The following is a 14,538-nucleotide window of genomic DNA, read 5'->3' as shown; positions in this document are numbered from 1 at the left end:
TTTAGGTTTCTTTTTAGGTTCATCGTAACTGTAATTATTTTCTTTATTTGCATGTTTAATTAAAATAAATGTATTCTAATAAAATTAATGTACGCTTTTGCAATCGTAATTATTACAATCACTAATTTTTACTCACAGAAACAAAAAGGTTCCAAAATTCAAACGTATACCGAATTATGAAAATTGCTTAATTCCTCCAGGCATAGTAGAGTATCAATTTCGGTAGTTGTATCTTGCCCAAATCTTGATTATTTGTTGAAATTAACCAAATACCTGCGAAGATGCAAATTGGCCTAATTATTCCTTATTACTTACCCATTTATTTACCTGAGCTAGCTGGAAGTATGAAAGTAAAATTAAGGTAAGTTCCAAAAAGTTTCGAGTTGGTTTTTGCTGACTATGCACTGTCGCTGGTCTTCCTCTTACTGATACAGGACCGCTGCTATGCTGCATCCGCTGGCTTCTGTTTGGAGCACAAATTTCCTCAGGATCCCGGGGCATACCTCCAGTGTCATTAGCCTCTGAAAGGTGGATGGCGCGTTCTTTAGTCCGGACGGCATCGCCCGTAACAGGCGCCGTCGGGAGTCGAAAAGGCGGTGAGTGCACGAGACTCAAGTGCGAGGAGATCAGTATCCAGATTTGCGGTCCAGCCAGGAGAGCTCCCCAATGTGCTAAGTGTCTAGTGGATAAGTGGTAGGGTGGAGCCTTCGTCTCGGGTGCAGCCATTCAGGCTGTGGTAGTCCACCCAGAAGCGAGCGTTACCGTCCTTCATTTGGACTGGGGACGAATAACTGGAGGTTATTACAAACACAAAAGATAGTCAAATTCACATTTATCTCTAAAACATTATTAAGCGTCAGAGCAAAGCGAAGCAAACTTTATAGGGGGTCGATGGTGTCCGTCTGTCCGTCCGTGCCTGAACACGATAACTGTCAAACGCTTGGACCGATTTGGTGCAAACTTTGCACAGTTGACCTATATGCTAGTAATAAGTCTACTGAAAAATCAAATCAAATGACCCCTTGCGGTCACGCTTATCTGTCCCTGCCAAACGCTCGAACCTATTCGTGTCAAACTTAATGCCCATGTAACAAGTCTATTGAAAATGGGACAAATCCAATGACCAACACAAAAAAACGAAAATGTCTTAATTGTCAACATGGAAATTTCTACCCTTCGTTCGAGAACAACATAATTCCTTCTTCTGAACACATTGTAATTGGAATACTCCTCTTTCCGTTTCCTCCTTCGTAAGTATATTGACAAACATTGCCGAATCCTGATAAACATCGAGTCCCCAATACCTTGTCAAGTTAAACATGTCCTGAAATTTCTACGAAGTAAATGGAAAGATTTAATGTGAGCATCTCCTCTGCGCCGCCTAACCCTAATAAAAAGGGATACCAGCTAAATTATTACCAATCAATTTCGGGCAGGGTGTATACTTTATTAATTGAAAAGGTGCAAATACATGATTTTTAAACAACCACCACCGTACTCATATAGTTTAAACTGGAATACTTAATTTCGTTTATGTGCAAACATTTCCGCGCAAAAACAAATAGAGGCAGCCACGTTTCCAAAAACGTAGAGTGCAAATGCCGATCTGAATCCCTTTAGGAAATATTTATCTTCAAAGTCGGGATATGAAGTTGTCGTTTTACTGTATGGAATAGCAGAATACCTAGTTCTTAAATTTGCCAAACAGTCCGATTTCCATTTCGATCTAAGTCCAGCTTAAAGATAAAAACTGTACGATTATATGTCTACTTTTGGGCAATACCTACTAGATTCGATCCTTGAAATAAGTACATCAAAAGAGTTTTTAAACGGTGCTCCTCTAGGCAGTGGCCAGGCATGAGAAGTTTGGTGGATAGACTGTGAAGTTAACCTCAGCTTTGAATATATGGCAGGTTTCAGCATATATCCACAAGTGAACAGCATGTGATATTGCAAGTACCCATATTCGCTTAGAATCGCCGCTTTATTCTCTACGATATATTGTATTGACTGACAGGTATCATTGCAATAGACCAACTTTCTGTAAGGAAAACGGTAATAATACAATTTTTAAATACTGACTGTACTTTAGCGCTGCTGCGGTTAGGGGGTTTCCTTTGTTTAATATGTCCTCCTTAATTTCCAGATTGGCTATGCTTGCCACGATCTCATAGTCGCTCTCTAACAGTTGCTCAAGGTTCGAGGGCTCAATATTGTAGTTTTGTATCGAGATTGCCCACAGTTTACTTTTATAAGCAGTAGCGATTACCAAAGATGCAAACCACCAAATCCCCAAAATCGTATAGGATCGGAACCTGGTTTTTGTCGACTTGATCTTCACCTTTTCCACTTGCTCAATTGTCGCTTTAAAACACACCTAATAAAATAAAAGTTAGAATTGACGTATGGCACATTGCCAGTGGTTACCAGAAAGCAGGCAGTACGAGTAAATTCAGGCTTACCATCCGAACCTATTGTACTGTAATAAAGTGCAAGCGAGAAGGAGACTATGGCTGTAAATACAAAGAGCCAAGTTGTAACATCGAACGGTTTAAGACTGTCAAAAAACTCAGAGCCACGCAGCTTTCTTGGTATATAAAGAAAATTGTATGGTTCAATGTTAATAGGATAACTAAATGACATTTGCGAAGCTCTTCCGTATGTGATCGAAATTCCGCCGATGATAAAATCGTATATCCGAGATTGCATTAGATTGAGTTGTCTATGTAAATTTCCCATGGAAATTTGATATGCTCTGATATCATAAGTGAAATGTAATTTTCTACTAAGAATTTTTAAAATTTCGAATTCAACACCAACTGATTCATGACAGATACGTAAAGTTACATTGTCGAACAACGTTTCGGTCGAATTGCTGCAAAACATCTTCGGAAAACTTTGGATGTACCCTACATGAAAGTGGTGCCCATTGAAGTTATTAAAGCGATGTGGTCGTAATTCCAACATTAACTCTGTTATGGTGTTGTTGGTAAATACATAATTTAGCTTTCCTGTAGTTGCCCCACAATAATAGCAAATGTAATACAATGATTCCTTTATCATGTCATAAATAATAGTATTTCCCGCTTTGGCCAATTTGAACGACTTCCAAAATGATTCATCCATAATTGATTCGTCAAGTATAATAAAAAAGACAACATCCATGTGGCTCAAACGTTCAGGTACGGTGATAAACTGTAAATATTTTTCAACATCGCGTAAGAGAATGATGTTCAAAAAGGACGCACGCTTTTTCTCAAGAAAACTCGCAAATTTAAACGTATCGTGGTTTATTACCATAACTTCACTGTACACGTGCTCATGGATGGCTTTTAGCAGATGATTAACCTCGTCATTAGTCGAATTTTCAATGTGTAATATTACAGAAAATCCGTTATAAACGTAGAATAAATCGTCGAAAAGCTTCTTTTGGAAGAGTTGAAGTGAATTAGGTATAAATGCTGCATTTTCTGCAGCATTATTATAATACAGAACTAAGCTGTACAACAGAACATACGACAATTTCGTATTGCCTGCCATAAACTAACGCACTTCCATAAACAGCGCGTATCTTCATTTAAATGTGCCTGCAAAACACCTTCGATTATGGATCAATATTATGTTTAGGTAGGAAAATAAATATAAAAACTGTGAACCAGTAGGTACTTAATGATCAAATATTTACTCAATTATTAGGGACTTCGAAATAACACCGAGGAATAAGTTTGGAAGTGCTGAATGCAATACAATATTGTTCCAATGCAAACAGTTGCCGGGATGTTGGTGTAAATATGTCAAAACAGGTACAAAATTATCGAATTGCTTGCCGTTTTACACATCCACATGCTCAGCTCAGTCATAATTCAATGCAAATATTCACGAATTCGATAGTTTTTACCTTTCCTATTCACATGAATTGCCAAATTTGATCAATTGAATTTTAAAAAATCGTTAAAAATTTTAAGAATACCGTTCTAACGTACTTACCACATTTCCCGCTGCAAAATTTGATTTGGGAAAGTACAACTGAAGGTGGACGCATAGGCCGAGTGGAGTAGAGTAAAGCCCAAAGCGCGAAAAAACAGGAACAGCAAACTTATCGTAACTAACGGATATGCTAGTGCAAATGCGCATTGAAATTTGGGATGAGTCATATTTTCTCCAAGGGGTAATCATAAATTGTCTGTATTTTTCATGGTAAATATGTTAAAAAATATTGTAAAAGAAAAAATCCTCTTACGAACACATCAAAATACAAAATTACGAACAAATCAAAATATTCTTGTAGTATTCTCCAAATCAAATAATATTTTTGGAATCTTCATAGAACCTCCTTTTAAAATCTTTTAGAATAACCATCAGAACGTTAAAATTTCCTTTTATCTATTTAGGATCTTCCCAAAAATGTCTTTAGCGTAATCTTAGTAGACTTTTTAACATTCTATCACAGGTGGGGTGTGTTTGCTAGTAAAATTTTTAAATGTTTCATTTGTTAATTATTGTCACAAGTTGTATACTTATTGTTTTATACTATCGCTTTTCAAGGATGTATCAGAAGTAGGGGTTAGCTATTTAATTTTTTTACTTTGAGTTGATGGGGCTGAATTTTCCCTTACGTCATTTAGGTTCTCTTGTTGCATAAATTGCAAATATTGTGAAATTGTAATGAAGTACCCGTCATCCCCGCCCTTTTAGAGACTCAAATCAGAAGCAGACCTTGCATAGAGATTTTGCACTGCAGTTTAGGGTTCCGATATACACTGTGTCCAAGATATGGATGTGGTGATCATGGAGATCTCGGAAACCACAGAAGTAGCGATGGGAATTAGGAAAAATGTGCCCAGTTAAAGAATTATTGTCATGCTGTAGAGGAAACCAGAACATTCCGATTACATTCGAATATGCCAGAAAAACTGAAATATACCGATTTGGTTTCTAAATTTTTCTGACATTGAACAGATGCAAAATATTAAAAAGTACTTTCTCATTGCCACTATTTGAGCTTTGCAAGCCAGCGTTGAAAAATTGTCAATACTCTCTCATCTTTAATTTATATTTATATCCCATAATCGGAATCGTCTGAATGCCTTTACAGTATAATAATTACCTTTTAATTGCTCAACTTTTCCCCCGAATTTTCCCTAATTTGACCACCTTCGTATCTTCTAGGGTTTTCGAGATCCTCATGACATGATGACATTTTTTGCTCGAACACAGTGTATAAAGCAATCTTATATACAGGGTGAGTTCATTCCGATCTTTAGTATGGGGATCTCGCAAACCGTAACGTAAGAGATACAAAGTCGCTTAAATGGGCAAAGAATTGCAGAATTTTATGTAGATTAAGTTTCCCTTTCAGAGTTTCTTCAAACTGTACAAATAACAAAGTTATGGTCAAAAAACCGGAAAATTTCATTTTCGAAAATGCCCTGGCGTTTATTTATTTTCAAAGATATCAAAAAATAGATTCAGCAAACCCTTAGTGATTTTTTCTCGGCTTTCTTATAGTGCTCAAACAAAATCACTTGTGAGTTTCTAGTAAATCACGTTAAAATTCTTATTTCTTATGGACGTCATATTGGATTTTTGTCATTCGATAGTGAAAAAAATTACCAAATCAACGATACTAAACACTTAGTATTTCATTTGGGAATCAACCTTGCATTTTTGCCTCGAATTGGCGGTGTATTTTTTATGGCAATAATTCCATGGCCGTGTCGATGGTGACTGTTCGAAACAATAAACGAACGAATTTGGTTTCAATCATACTAATGGAATTATTGCCAGAAGAAATACATTGTAAACATCGAGGCAAATTTGATTCCCAAATAAAATATTAATTACGCAGTTTTATTTTAACACCATTAGAAAGCTGAGAAAAAATTACTACGGATTTGTTAAAACTGCTTTTTGAAATCTTTGAAAATAAACGTACGCCAGCTCATTTTTGAAAGTGACATTTTTCGGTTTTTTGACCATACCTTCGTTATTTGTAGAGGTTTGTATCTCTTACGGTTTACGAGATCCCCATAGGTATTACTCAACTTCGGAAAAAAACTCACCCTGTATATGATACTCAACTTGAAGTCTTTGAATATAATTTTATATTCAAACTTGAAGTGAAGGTTGTTTTCATTAATGCGAAAAGTTTATTTTTAATGTAAGTCGTTTCTTTTTTTCCATCAATAGGCAGTACAATGGAAAATAAAAACATTTTATAATAAAATCCCTATATTTAACGCGGAAATACAACAATATTCTACGCTCGATTCTACGTTACTTACAATCAGAGACGCAGTATCATCCGAGCCCGAGACTGTAATAAAGACACTCAGGCATTAAAATAATAGGCGAAATTTGAGCATATGAGGGCGAAGTCACATTTCAGTGCACACTTTGCAGGGATTTCAACATATTTTTTGTACATCAAAGGATTTCCCGGTTTTTGACTTCATTTCAAGTAGGTACCTATACGTAAGTGGTAAGTTATTGCTGGTTTAATATTGTTATGTTAAATCTGTGAATATGAATAAGCTGCTATGGGACAATCGAACTTTGGTAGGTACGTAAGTACTTACACTGAACCTGGTCGATCAAGGGTTGTGTAGCTGAGCCGGTGGTTTGCTCGTCGATTGAGAAAACTGGCAATAGGTAAATCGTCGCGTTTGGGGCGAGCAAATAAGTAAACATTTACTAACTCGTTTTTGCAGCGTTCAGATGCTTGAGTGAGTTGGTCTGTCCACTCGATTTGCCGTTTGTCGTTACGTCTGCATTGGCCCTTGAGTCAGTCTGTGAGTGCGTGTTGAGATGCGATGCGGCTGCGTTCGTGATAAATCTTCTGTAATATTTGAACATTCCTAGTTCTCTACAAAGGTCGTGGACGGTGGTTTGGTAACGGCAAGCCCTTAAGAGTTGCTATCCTGGTGCGGGATGACTTAACATCTTCGCGAGAGATGTCCATTTCAAGGAATGTGAGTGATGGCACTCAAAACTGGATGATGAAGGTGATTCCATATTGTTGAAATTGTTGTAAAAATTTCGAGATGCACGTTATGCGTGGCTTCATTTGGTGACACGATCAAAACATCGTCGGAGTACGCGAACACGGTTTCCAAGAACCGTCCTTCTTGGAAACGAGGTGAGCGGGGTCGCTCAGAGGGATTGAGAAGGTCGGCAGATTCTTTATTCCATCATGCGGGCGAATTCGGCTCGAGCGGCGGTAAGTCTATGTCTGGAGAGGCAGGTCCGATACAGGTGGACCGGTTGTTGTGATGTGGTGCGTAGCTGAATGCGTCACTTTATCACTGAGCACTCGCGATGTAGTCATATCCTTCTACAGATTAAGTAGGGCTGCGAAGGGGTTAGAACTTTGAACCAGTCGCACTAAACACACAGAACTCGGCGGAGAGCTGGTTATTTCTTGAAGCGCTGTCGAAGCAGGAATTGTCCTGCAGACCCTGGAGCTCTGATTTAAACGTTTGCGGCCCCTGCTACGCTCAAGTCGGTTAACCGTTTTGACCAATAAGTGTGCAGCACGTTTTAGTTTGACGCCGGATGTGCATGCGGCGCATCGCCACGAAAATGAACTAAAGTTCCAGAAAATTTACTCTTACAGATAAAGAAGGGATCTAATCTACAACCAATATGAATAATTAAAGGCGGTTTGATGAAAGTGTTCCGTATTGATTATAACACGGATAGGTTATTACCTATTGGAATGTGAAACATTTCGATAAAACGCTCAATCATTTCCTACAATACATTCAGTCATTGAATCATATTGACCATGCAGTCAAATGCCTTGTGGAAGGGCATTATGCCCTCATTTTCTGCTTCAAGTAGTCATGTGTTTTTTTGTGTAAGCCATGTAATACTTTAGTTGGGTAATAATTTACAGTTGGTCCGTTTATTAATGCTACAAACTTACAAATATCTTGTCAGTTATATATACATTAAAATAAGATAGTAGGTAGGTAGGTATTACAAATTGCGTAAAAATAAAAAAAATTCTTTACAAAAAATGAACTATATATAAAAGAAAGAACATAAATATGGCAACTCTTGTACGACTTAAAACTAGGTAGGTAATCTAAATTCATTTACACATAACAGAAGTTCGTCAAATCAACCAGCAAGTGGATGGAATGTACCTGCTACATCAAGTTTATGTGGAAATAATTAAAAACAATCCAACTTTTTAATAAAATAACGGTAAAAGCAAACAAATCGCAAAAGATAAAATAGTTACTCCTGACCGAGTTCCTGAATTATCTTTGTCATTTGCAACGCATTTCTGTACATCTTCAAACAATTGAACAAAGTTCTTAATATGTGTAGACTGAGACTGTAAATAGGATAATCCTTGAGTTGAGTCTTTAAACAGTAAATCCAATGTGTTGTTAAATGAATTAAACACTTCAAAGAACTTATGCCTATCTGATCCGAATCGAGTTTCCAAGTTTAACAAAACCGCATTAATGTTGCCCACCTTAGAGCCATCTTTTTTGGCAAGTACCTCACTGTCAATAATTTTCGTCAAGGCACAATTCTCATCGACGATGAAACCTGGAGCAGCAGCAAGGCTTCCATTTTTGCACAAAACCCTGAAGTCATTCGGGTTGAATTCGCTATAATCTAAAAAGAGAATAGATGGAACAATTAATTAACAGTATAGAGTGGACTTTGCTCAAATCCCGTCCGCACTTAAAAATTATAAGACAAAGCAAAGTTACCTTCTTGTGTCACAACAGCAAACTCTCCAGCTTCTTTGAGGCATTTCAAGGCACCAACGTGTCCATAAAACCTATTTTCAGTGTTACTATTACAGTTTACACCGGCTAAAATAAAAAATTATGAAAATAGACAACAACAGTAATTTTCAACATACTTTTGCTTTCTTGTGGATCAGGTTGGCAAAGTTTGCAAAGCTTCTCTACATCAATATTCCCGGAAACTTCGTGTTCCTTGTCGTGCGCTCCTGGCATGCATGACTCAGATACAAAATCACTAATTAATTTCCCATAATCACAGCTTGAATGAGATATAACACCCTGAGCACGTGCTGTATTAATAAAGGACAACCATTCTAGAATTTTTTGTAGAGTATACAGTTTGAAAATGTTGACGAAAAACTTACCAATACCCCCATAGTCTGGAATACATGCTTTTTTCCCTTTCAGATCCGCTAGGCTGTTTATACTGTTATTATCATTGCGTAGAACAATAATAGGTTTGATGCGGTCTTTACTTGCAGTATCAGGGAATGCTAATGGTGCTAGATCTTTCCTAAAATATTCTTGAATAAGCATACTATTTACAAAGTAAAAGAAAACCAACTTTCTAGCTATATATCCAAGGTGTGCATCCGATGCTACAACATCAACTCCACCTATTTTAATGTCTTCTAGGCAAGCAAATGGCGTAGGACTTTGAATACACTTTATGGTAGGTTGTATAGCAACATTTGCACTAGCTTGAGCTAACCATTCACATTTTTGTTGTTCAGCATTTGACACAGTACACCACCTTATATTTTCGCCGCATTTTTCTTCAGTTGATGGAATCTCTCTATATTCTGTAAATCAAATTGTACACCGGTATATGAAAAGTAGATCGAAATGGCCTTACTTGCAATATATTCCAATAAGGTTGGAGCTTCTGCAACAATTTGAATTTTATTATACTCCTGATCTGTGGGAAACAAAATTGGTTGAATATTTTTCGTATCAGCGTTAACGGGTTCAATGTTGGAGTTTGTATTAATTATATTATTTGCAAACCAACTCTGTATATCAGATTTGATGACAGATTCTTTTTCTCTGTAAAGGAAACACATTATAGATGGCAGTATTTAATAATTGGACATACTTATTAACCACAATTAGATTCCACGGTTGTTTACTCCACGCACAGGGATTATCAAGGCCTCTAACCTCTCCATTCTTGCATAAATATGCGAACTCGTCAATTCTGTTTTTATATTCTGTGCTGTTAAAATACTGGTAAACTGTGTGCATAGTTGTAACTGCAACATCTCCACCATTGAGTAGGCAATTGATTGAATCTGTAAACGGTACATTGCCAGCTTTACAGTCGTTTTCTTTACATAACTCGCAAAGATTTGAGTAATTTTTATCTGAAACGTTAAACATTATACATTGAACATTGTACAAAATTACGTACAAAATTCGTTGTCAAATTTTTCAAAACCAAACCAAGGGCCTGGTCTACAAGAAGGCCCAAAGAATTCAGAGACCGCCCTTATTTCCTTTTCCAACAAAGTTGCAGTCGAGACTTTATTCTTGCAACCCTCAGCATTATTTTCTTTCAGAACTGTATTTTCAAACTCCTTCAAAACGAAATCGGTCACAATGTGATTGAATTTGAATCCAGGATGGCAGTATTTTTTACCACGCAAGTTCTTTAACCCACCTGTGTGAGTCTTTCTTACAAGAACAACTACCGCAAATTCCGAATCATCTACAACGCAGTCGGCATTACAGTGCCAATTTTCTACTTCTAACAAACCTAGTTCTGTGTCAGTGCGAAATTCTCCCACCACAACAACATTTTTTAGGAACTTTGCTCCTACAAGAGCCGCCTCTGGTTGGACTGTTCCAAAATCAGCTCTTTTGTTCTCTATGTTTAATAAGCAGTCCACACTGGAAACCATTATTATGTTAAAACAAGTACAACAATGCAATAAATATTTACTTATGAAGGCTGTATTGGCAACGAACGAAGTCTTGCCTTTCAACTTGATCACAGTCTGATTTGTCCTTTAGAGATGCGCATATAGAATCTACAAAGTGTATTAAACCTTAAACCTTCTTAAATAGAACAAAGATTATCAATCTAACTGCATTACGCGTAAGAATGTAGACGTTTCTCTAAAAAAACTTCCATACACCTCAAGATGGATGACTAAGATTTATTTTGAGCATTTCTTAGATATGGAATAATGACTCACGAAGCCAAATGCCGATAAGAATATAATAGGTAAATATTTTTTTATTAAATATGGGGCGTTACGGCCAATAGAATATTAAATATTTAGCAAATTGTAGAATTTAATTTTTCGAGTAAGTATTTGTAAAATTCGGATATTCCATAATCATCAACTTATTATAGGTAGGTAGTATTTTGTGATAATTCCAAAAATATACCCTACGGCCAAGTACCTTATAGGTGGTTGCAAAAGAAATAGAGACTTGTTCTATCCATTTCTGTGCGTTTTGTGACCTACCTAATATAAAACAGACAAGATAACATCAAAGCCTAATTTTTAAAGTACTTAACTGTCTAGTACCTTCACACCTTGAATACATATCATTGAGACCTTCTATATTGAAATTGGTTATTAGTTTTTGAAAATCTCTCTTGCCGATTATATAACAGAATTTACTAATTTATTAATTACACAAGATAAATGCAACACCTATAATGTAAAATGACGATTCAGCATAGGTACTAATAATGTAATAAAAGAAAAAGTATACTTACATGGGTCTCTTGAGTAAACCTCACATAACGTTAGAAAAAGTAACACCAGGACCCGGCATACGCCCATATTTCCACGTTTCAAATTTGTGTGGCGTATCGCACACTGTGAATTTAAAAGTGATATGTTAAAGGTTTATCCAATTATAGATAAGATATGAAATGCAAACAGTATGGATACAGCGAAATCAGTAGGTACAATCAGTTTACAAAAAATGGCTATTTTAGCTACCTAGTTTAATAGCCATGGCCGTACTAATTTTGCAGTATTGCGATACCTATAACAACCTGTCAAGGTTTATATATTATGCTATATATAAAATAAAGACAAATAAAATGAAAAAATAAAAATGAGTAACCAAGAGATCTCTAAACTGAACCCATTCTTAACTTAAATCACGTGAAAGTATATGCTTCTCTATGATGATAGTTAATAGTGATTGTTTCTCCTTTAATTTTTCTCAGAAACCCTAACAAATAGAAGGATAGAGCTTCACGAAAATAACCCAAAATTAGTTACTATCAGTACAACAGAACAAATTTCAAATCCAACTCCGGATCGACAAGATGAAATTTCAAAAAATCTAGAGGGTGCACTAACTATTTAAGAACACAAATGACGAACATTTTTGTGCGGTTCTCTCAAGAAACATTATGGACAGTTTGAGTGGCGGATTTAACCTTTTGCTCCCCATAGGCTTAGGAAAAACTGTCGCACTCAAATAAAGGCTAAAATAATGTGCAAAAAATATCGGTTTGTTAAAGCGATGCATCCCACCCCAGAGATGTAGTACCATCCCGGACACATCCCGGCACCGTTTTCCCGGCGAAAACCCATCTCGGCGACCATTACTATCCCGACATCGATCATTCCGGCGATTTATACCCCGCGATGGCCTATCCTGGCCACTATTGCTTTCCCGGGATCGATTATTCCGGCGATGCACACTTTCCTAAGGACGTTTGTCCAACCCCTTTTTGCTTTTGTGTTTTTTCGAGTGTTTTTTATATAAATAATGATATACTTTAGAAGTGATTGTCAAATTAAGTACCGAAAGAGGTTGTTATGGTGCATTGACGTGGATGTCACACAGGTTCATAGGGACTGGTATTCTTACTTAGTAAAGGTACATATAAAATTGTATCATCAGAGCCAGTTTTCCATGTTTCAATTGAATTTGTCTAATAGATACCTTTCAATGTGAATGCATTTGTTGTTTCTACGGAAATTATCTGTGAGAAAACTTAACAGTAAGATTAAAGACTAGTCGCCAGAGAAGTATTCATTCTTCTGAGATTAGATGACTAAGGGTAACCCATTTTGGAAGTCGAAGGAGTCATGAATGATAACACAGGGATAATGTATATTTGTCATTGTTTATACAGTGGAGAATTCTAAATGATTCATTTCTACACAATTTCCATTAGTCAACCACTTACGAGTTATTTGGGGGAATATAAATTTAAAAATTTTTTTTACTCCACTTAAAAAAAGCACGGAAATACAAGAAAAGCTACAGACTACAGAGTCCCATATTTATTCATTTTGTCGGGGTGGGGTAGACTAATTGCATCTGTGACATATGTCGCTGTCTAAAAGCATCGTACGAGATAACAGCACGTGGTCGACGTAAATTTCCCTTCTGGAAAACTCATTTTCCAACATTCAAAAAATGTCTACAACTTATTTCACGGAAGCAGATGTATACAGTAAAATTAGTGATGCAATGGCCAATGTAAGAACGTGTGCCAACATGATAAATAGAATGTGTCACATTTTGTGATACTTCTGGAAAGAATCAAACTAAAACAATAACTTTTGAAGCATCCTAGAAATGAACGTAATGTATTTACCTAGCTGCTACAATGAAAAGTCTAGAAGGAGATATCCTCAGGCACTCCTAACCCAAATCAAAATTTGGAGTAGTACCTTATATCAACACCACAATCACCCACGAATTGAAACTTACATTGGCCGGATATCACAAAAATTTATCAGAAAACGTATCCTGTGGGTTAAATTAAATCTAGTCACTTTATCTGCAAACGATTAACTTATAAGTTAAATATAACAAAGTTATTGTTTATTATCACACCGCGCGCTGTTATTACTCATTAATTAAACGAATACCGTTGAATTTTTTTTCATCATACTCACGGTTAGTATTGGTACAAACCATAAACTGAACTCCCTAATCCGATTCAAATCTAAATCCACCGTCTGTGTGCCGTCATGAGGACAAAGGATTATGCTAGTTACATTGCTTAGCATACGTTGTTACAGCAACTAGTGATAACCTACAATCTTAATATTATCAAAGGTTAATTAAGTAATCATATGTTGTGATCTTTTTATTAAATTTTATCCACGGAAAGCTTTGATATGGGCCGGGGAATGTAGTTCAAGGGTGGAGTGTTGGCCCTATTTTTGTTTAAAAGGCTAGTCAGTCCTTGAAAAGATAGATAACTTCAGACAAGCACTATATCTACATTTACATGAAAAACATTTGTCATTGATATATTACATACATATTTTACATGTAAAATAAGGCATTATTTCTTACTGTTCATATGTAAAATATGGCATTATTTATATATTATATTTGGCCTCATCGTTTCCATAACACCCTGTATAATACAAATTCTTAGCTACACTGAGGGTCGACCACGTGTTTAAAACGTGAACAATAGTAGGAACCGGGATCGGTTTACAGTTGGTTTTGGGCTTGAGGTACACTCAGTAATACTTCCCTTCAGTTACTTGGGGCGGTTCGCTTGGGTACCTCATATAGGCAGTACCATAACCTGCGTCGTTTGGCTTTAGACCGGAGTGAAGTCATCTCGACAGTAGACTTCTAGTCTCCCGAAATTCCTGCCGTTCCTGTTCAGCGGAAGAGTGCAGAGATTCTCTCCCTCTTAGGAGTTGACTTTCCTTTACAGAACGTTGGACTGGGTATCGATTGCGACACCCCTTAGATGGGATGCAATTTTAAGGGGGGGAACATTCTTGCAGAAAGGCATAGCGCCATCCCACAAATT

General features: G+C 36.6%; 1 protein-coding gene across 4 annotated transcripts; it reads right to left on the bottom strand.

The window, feature by feature from the left end:
- Nucleotides 1–7,879: 7,879 nt before the first annotated feature.
- LOC116166804 (transferrin-like) lies at nt 7,880–13,786 on the bottom strand. 4 transcript variants are annotated; one of them, XM_031481941.1, is made up of 12 exons: nt 13,658–13,786; nt 11,503–11,605; nt 10,714–10,801; nt 10,528–10,661; nt 10,183–10,479; nt 9,868–10,135; nt 9,628–9,818; nt 9,337–9,574; nt 9,137–9,285; nt 8,888–9,085; nt 8,733–8,837; nt 7,880–8,634 (listed from the first exon to the last, which is right to left on the bottom strand). In XM_031481941.1, exons 1-12 carry the CDS (start codon nt 13,769–13,771, stop codon nt 8,198–8,200), a joined length of 2,322 nt encoding a protein of 773 aa, XP_031337801.1. In that variant the 5' UTR covers nt 13,772–13,786; the 3' UTR covers nt 7,880–8,197. The 4 variants fall into 4 exon arrangements, with proteins under 4 accessions (XP_031337801.1, XP_031337802.1, XP_031337803.1 ...); XM_031481942.1 differs by having other exon boundaries at nt 13,677–13,769; XM_031481943.1 differs by lacking the exon at nt 13,658–13,786 and adding an exon at nt 13,354–13,635.
- Between the last annotated feature and the right edge of the window lie 752 nt (nt 13,787–14,538).

This window comes from Photinus pyralis, unplaced genomic scaffold, assembly GCF_008802855.1.
Source record: "Photinus pyralis isolate 1611_PpyrPB1 unplaced genomic scaffold, Ppyr1.3 Ppyr1.4_LG3b, whole genome shotgun sequence".
Taxonomy (NCBI): Eukaryota; Metazoa; Arthropoda; class Insecta; order Coleoptera; family Lampyridae; genus Photinus; species Photinus pyralis.
Note: the sequence above shows the minus strand (reverse complement) of the source record. Positions and strands in the feature narration are given on the sequence as shown.

Bases quoted from the DNA above. Each gene is read 5' to 3' on its own strand.
- LOC116166804 (XM_031481941.1), bottom strand. From the start codon at position 13,771: ATGCTAAGCAATGTAACTAGCATAATCCTTTGTCCTCATGACGGCACA. The intron at 9,575-9,627 runs GTAAGGCCATTT...TTTGATTTACAG, and splicing joins CTTATTGGAATATATTGCAA to AATATAGAGAGATTCCATCA. The intron at 8,635-8,732 runs GTAACTTTGCTT...TTCTCTTTTTAG, and splicing joins TGCTGTTGTGACACAAGAAG to ATTATAGCGAATTCAACCCG.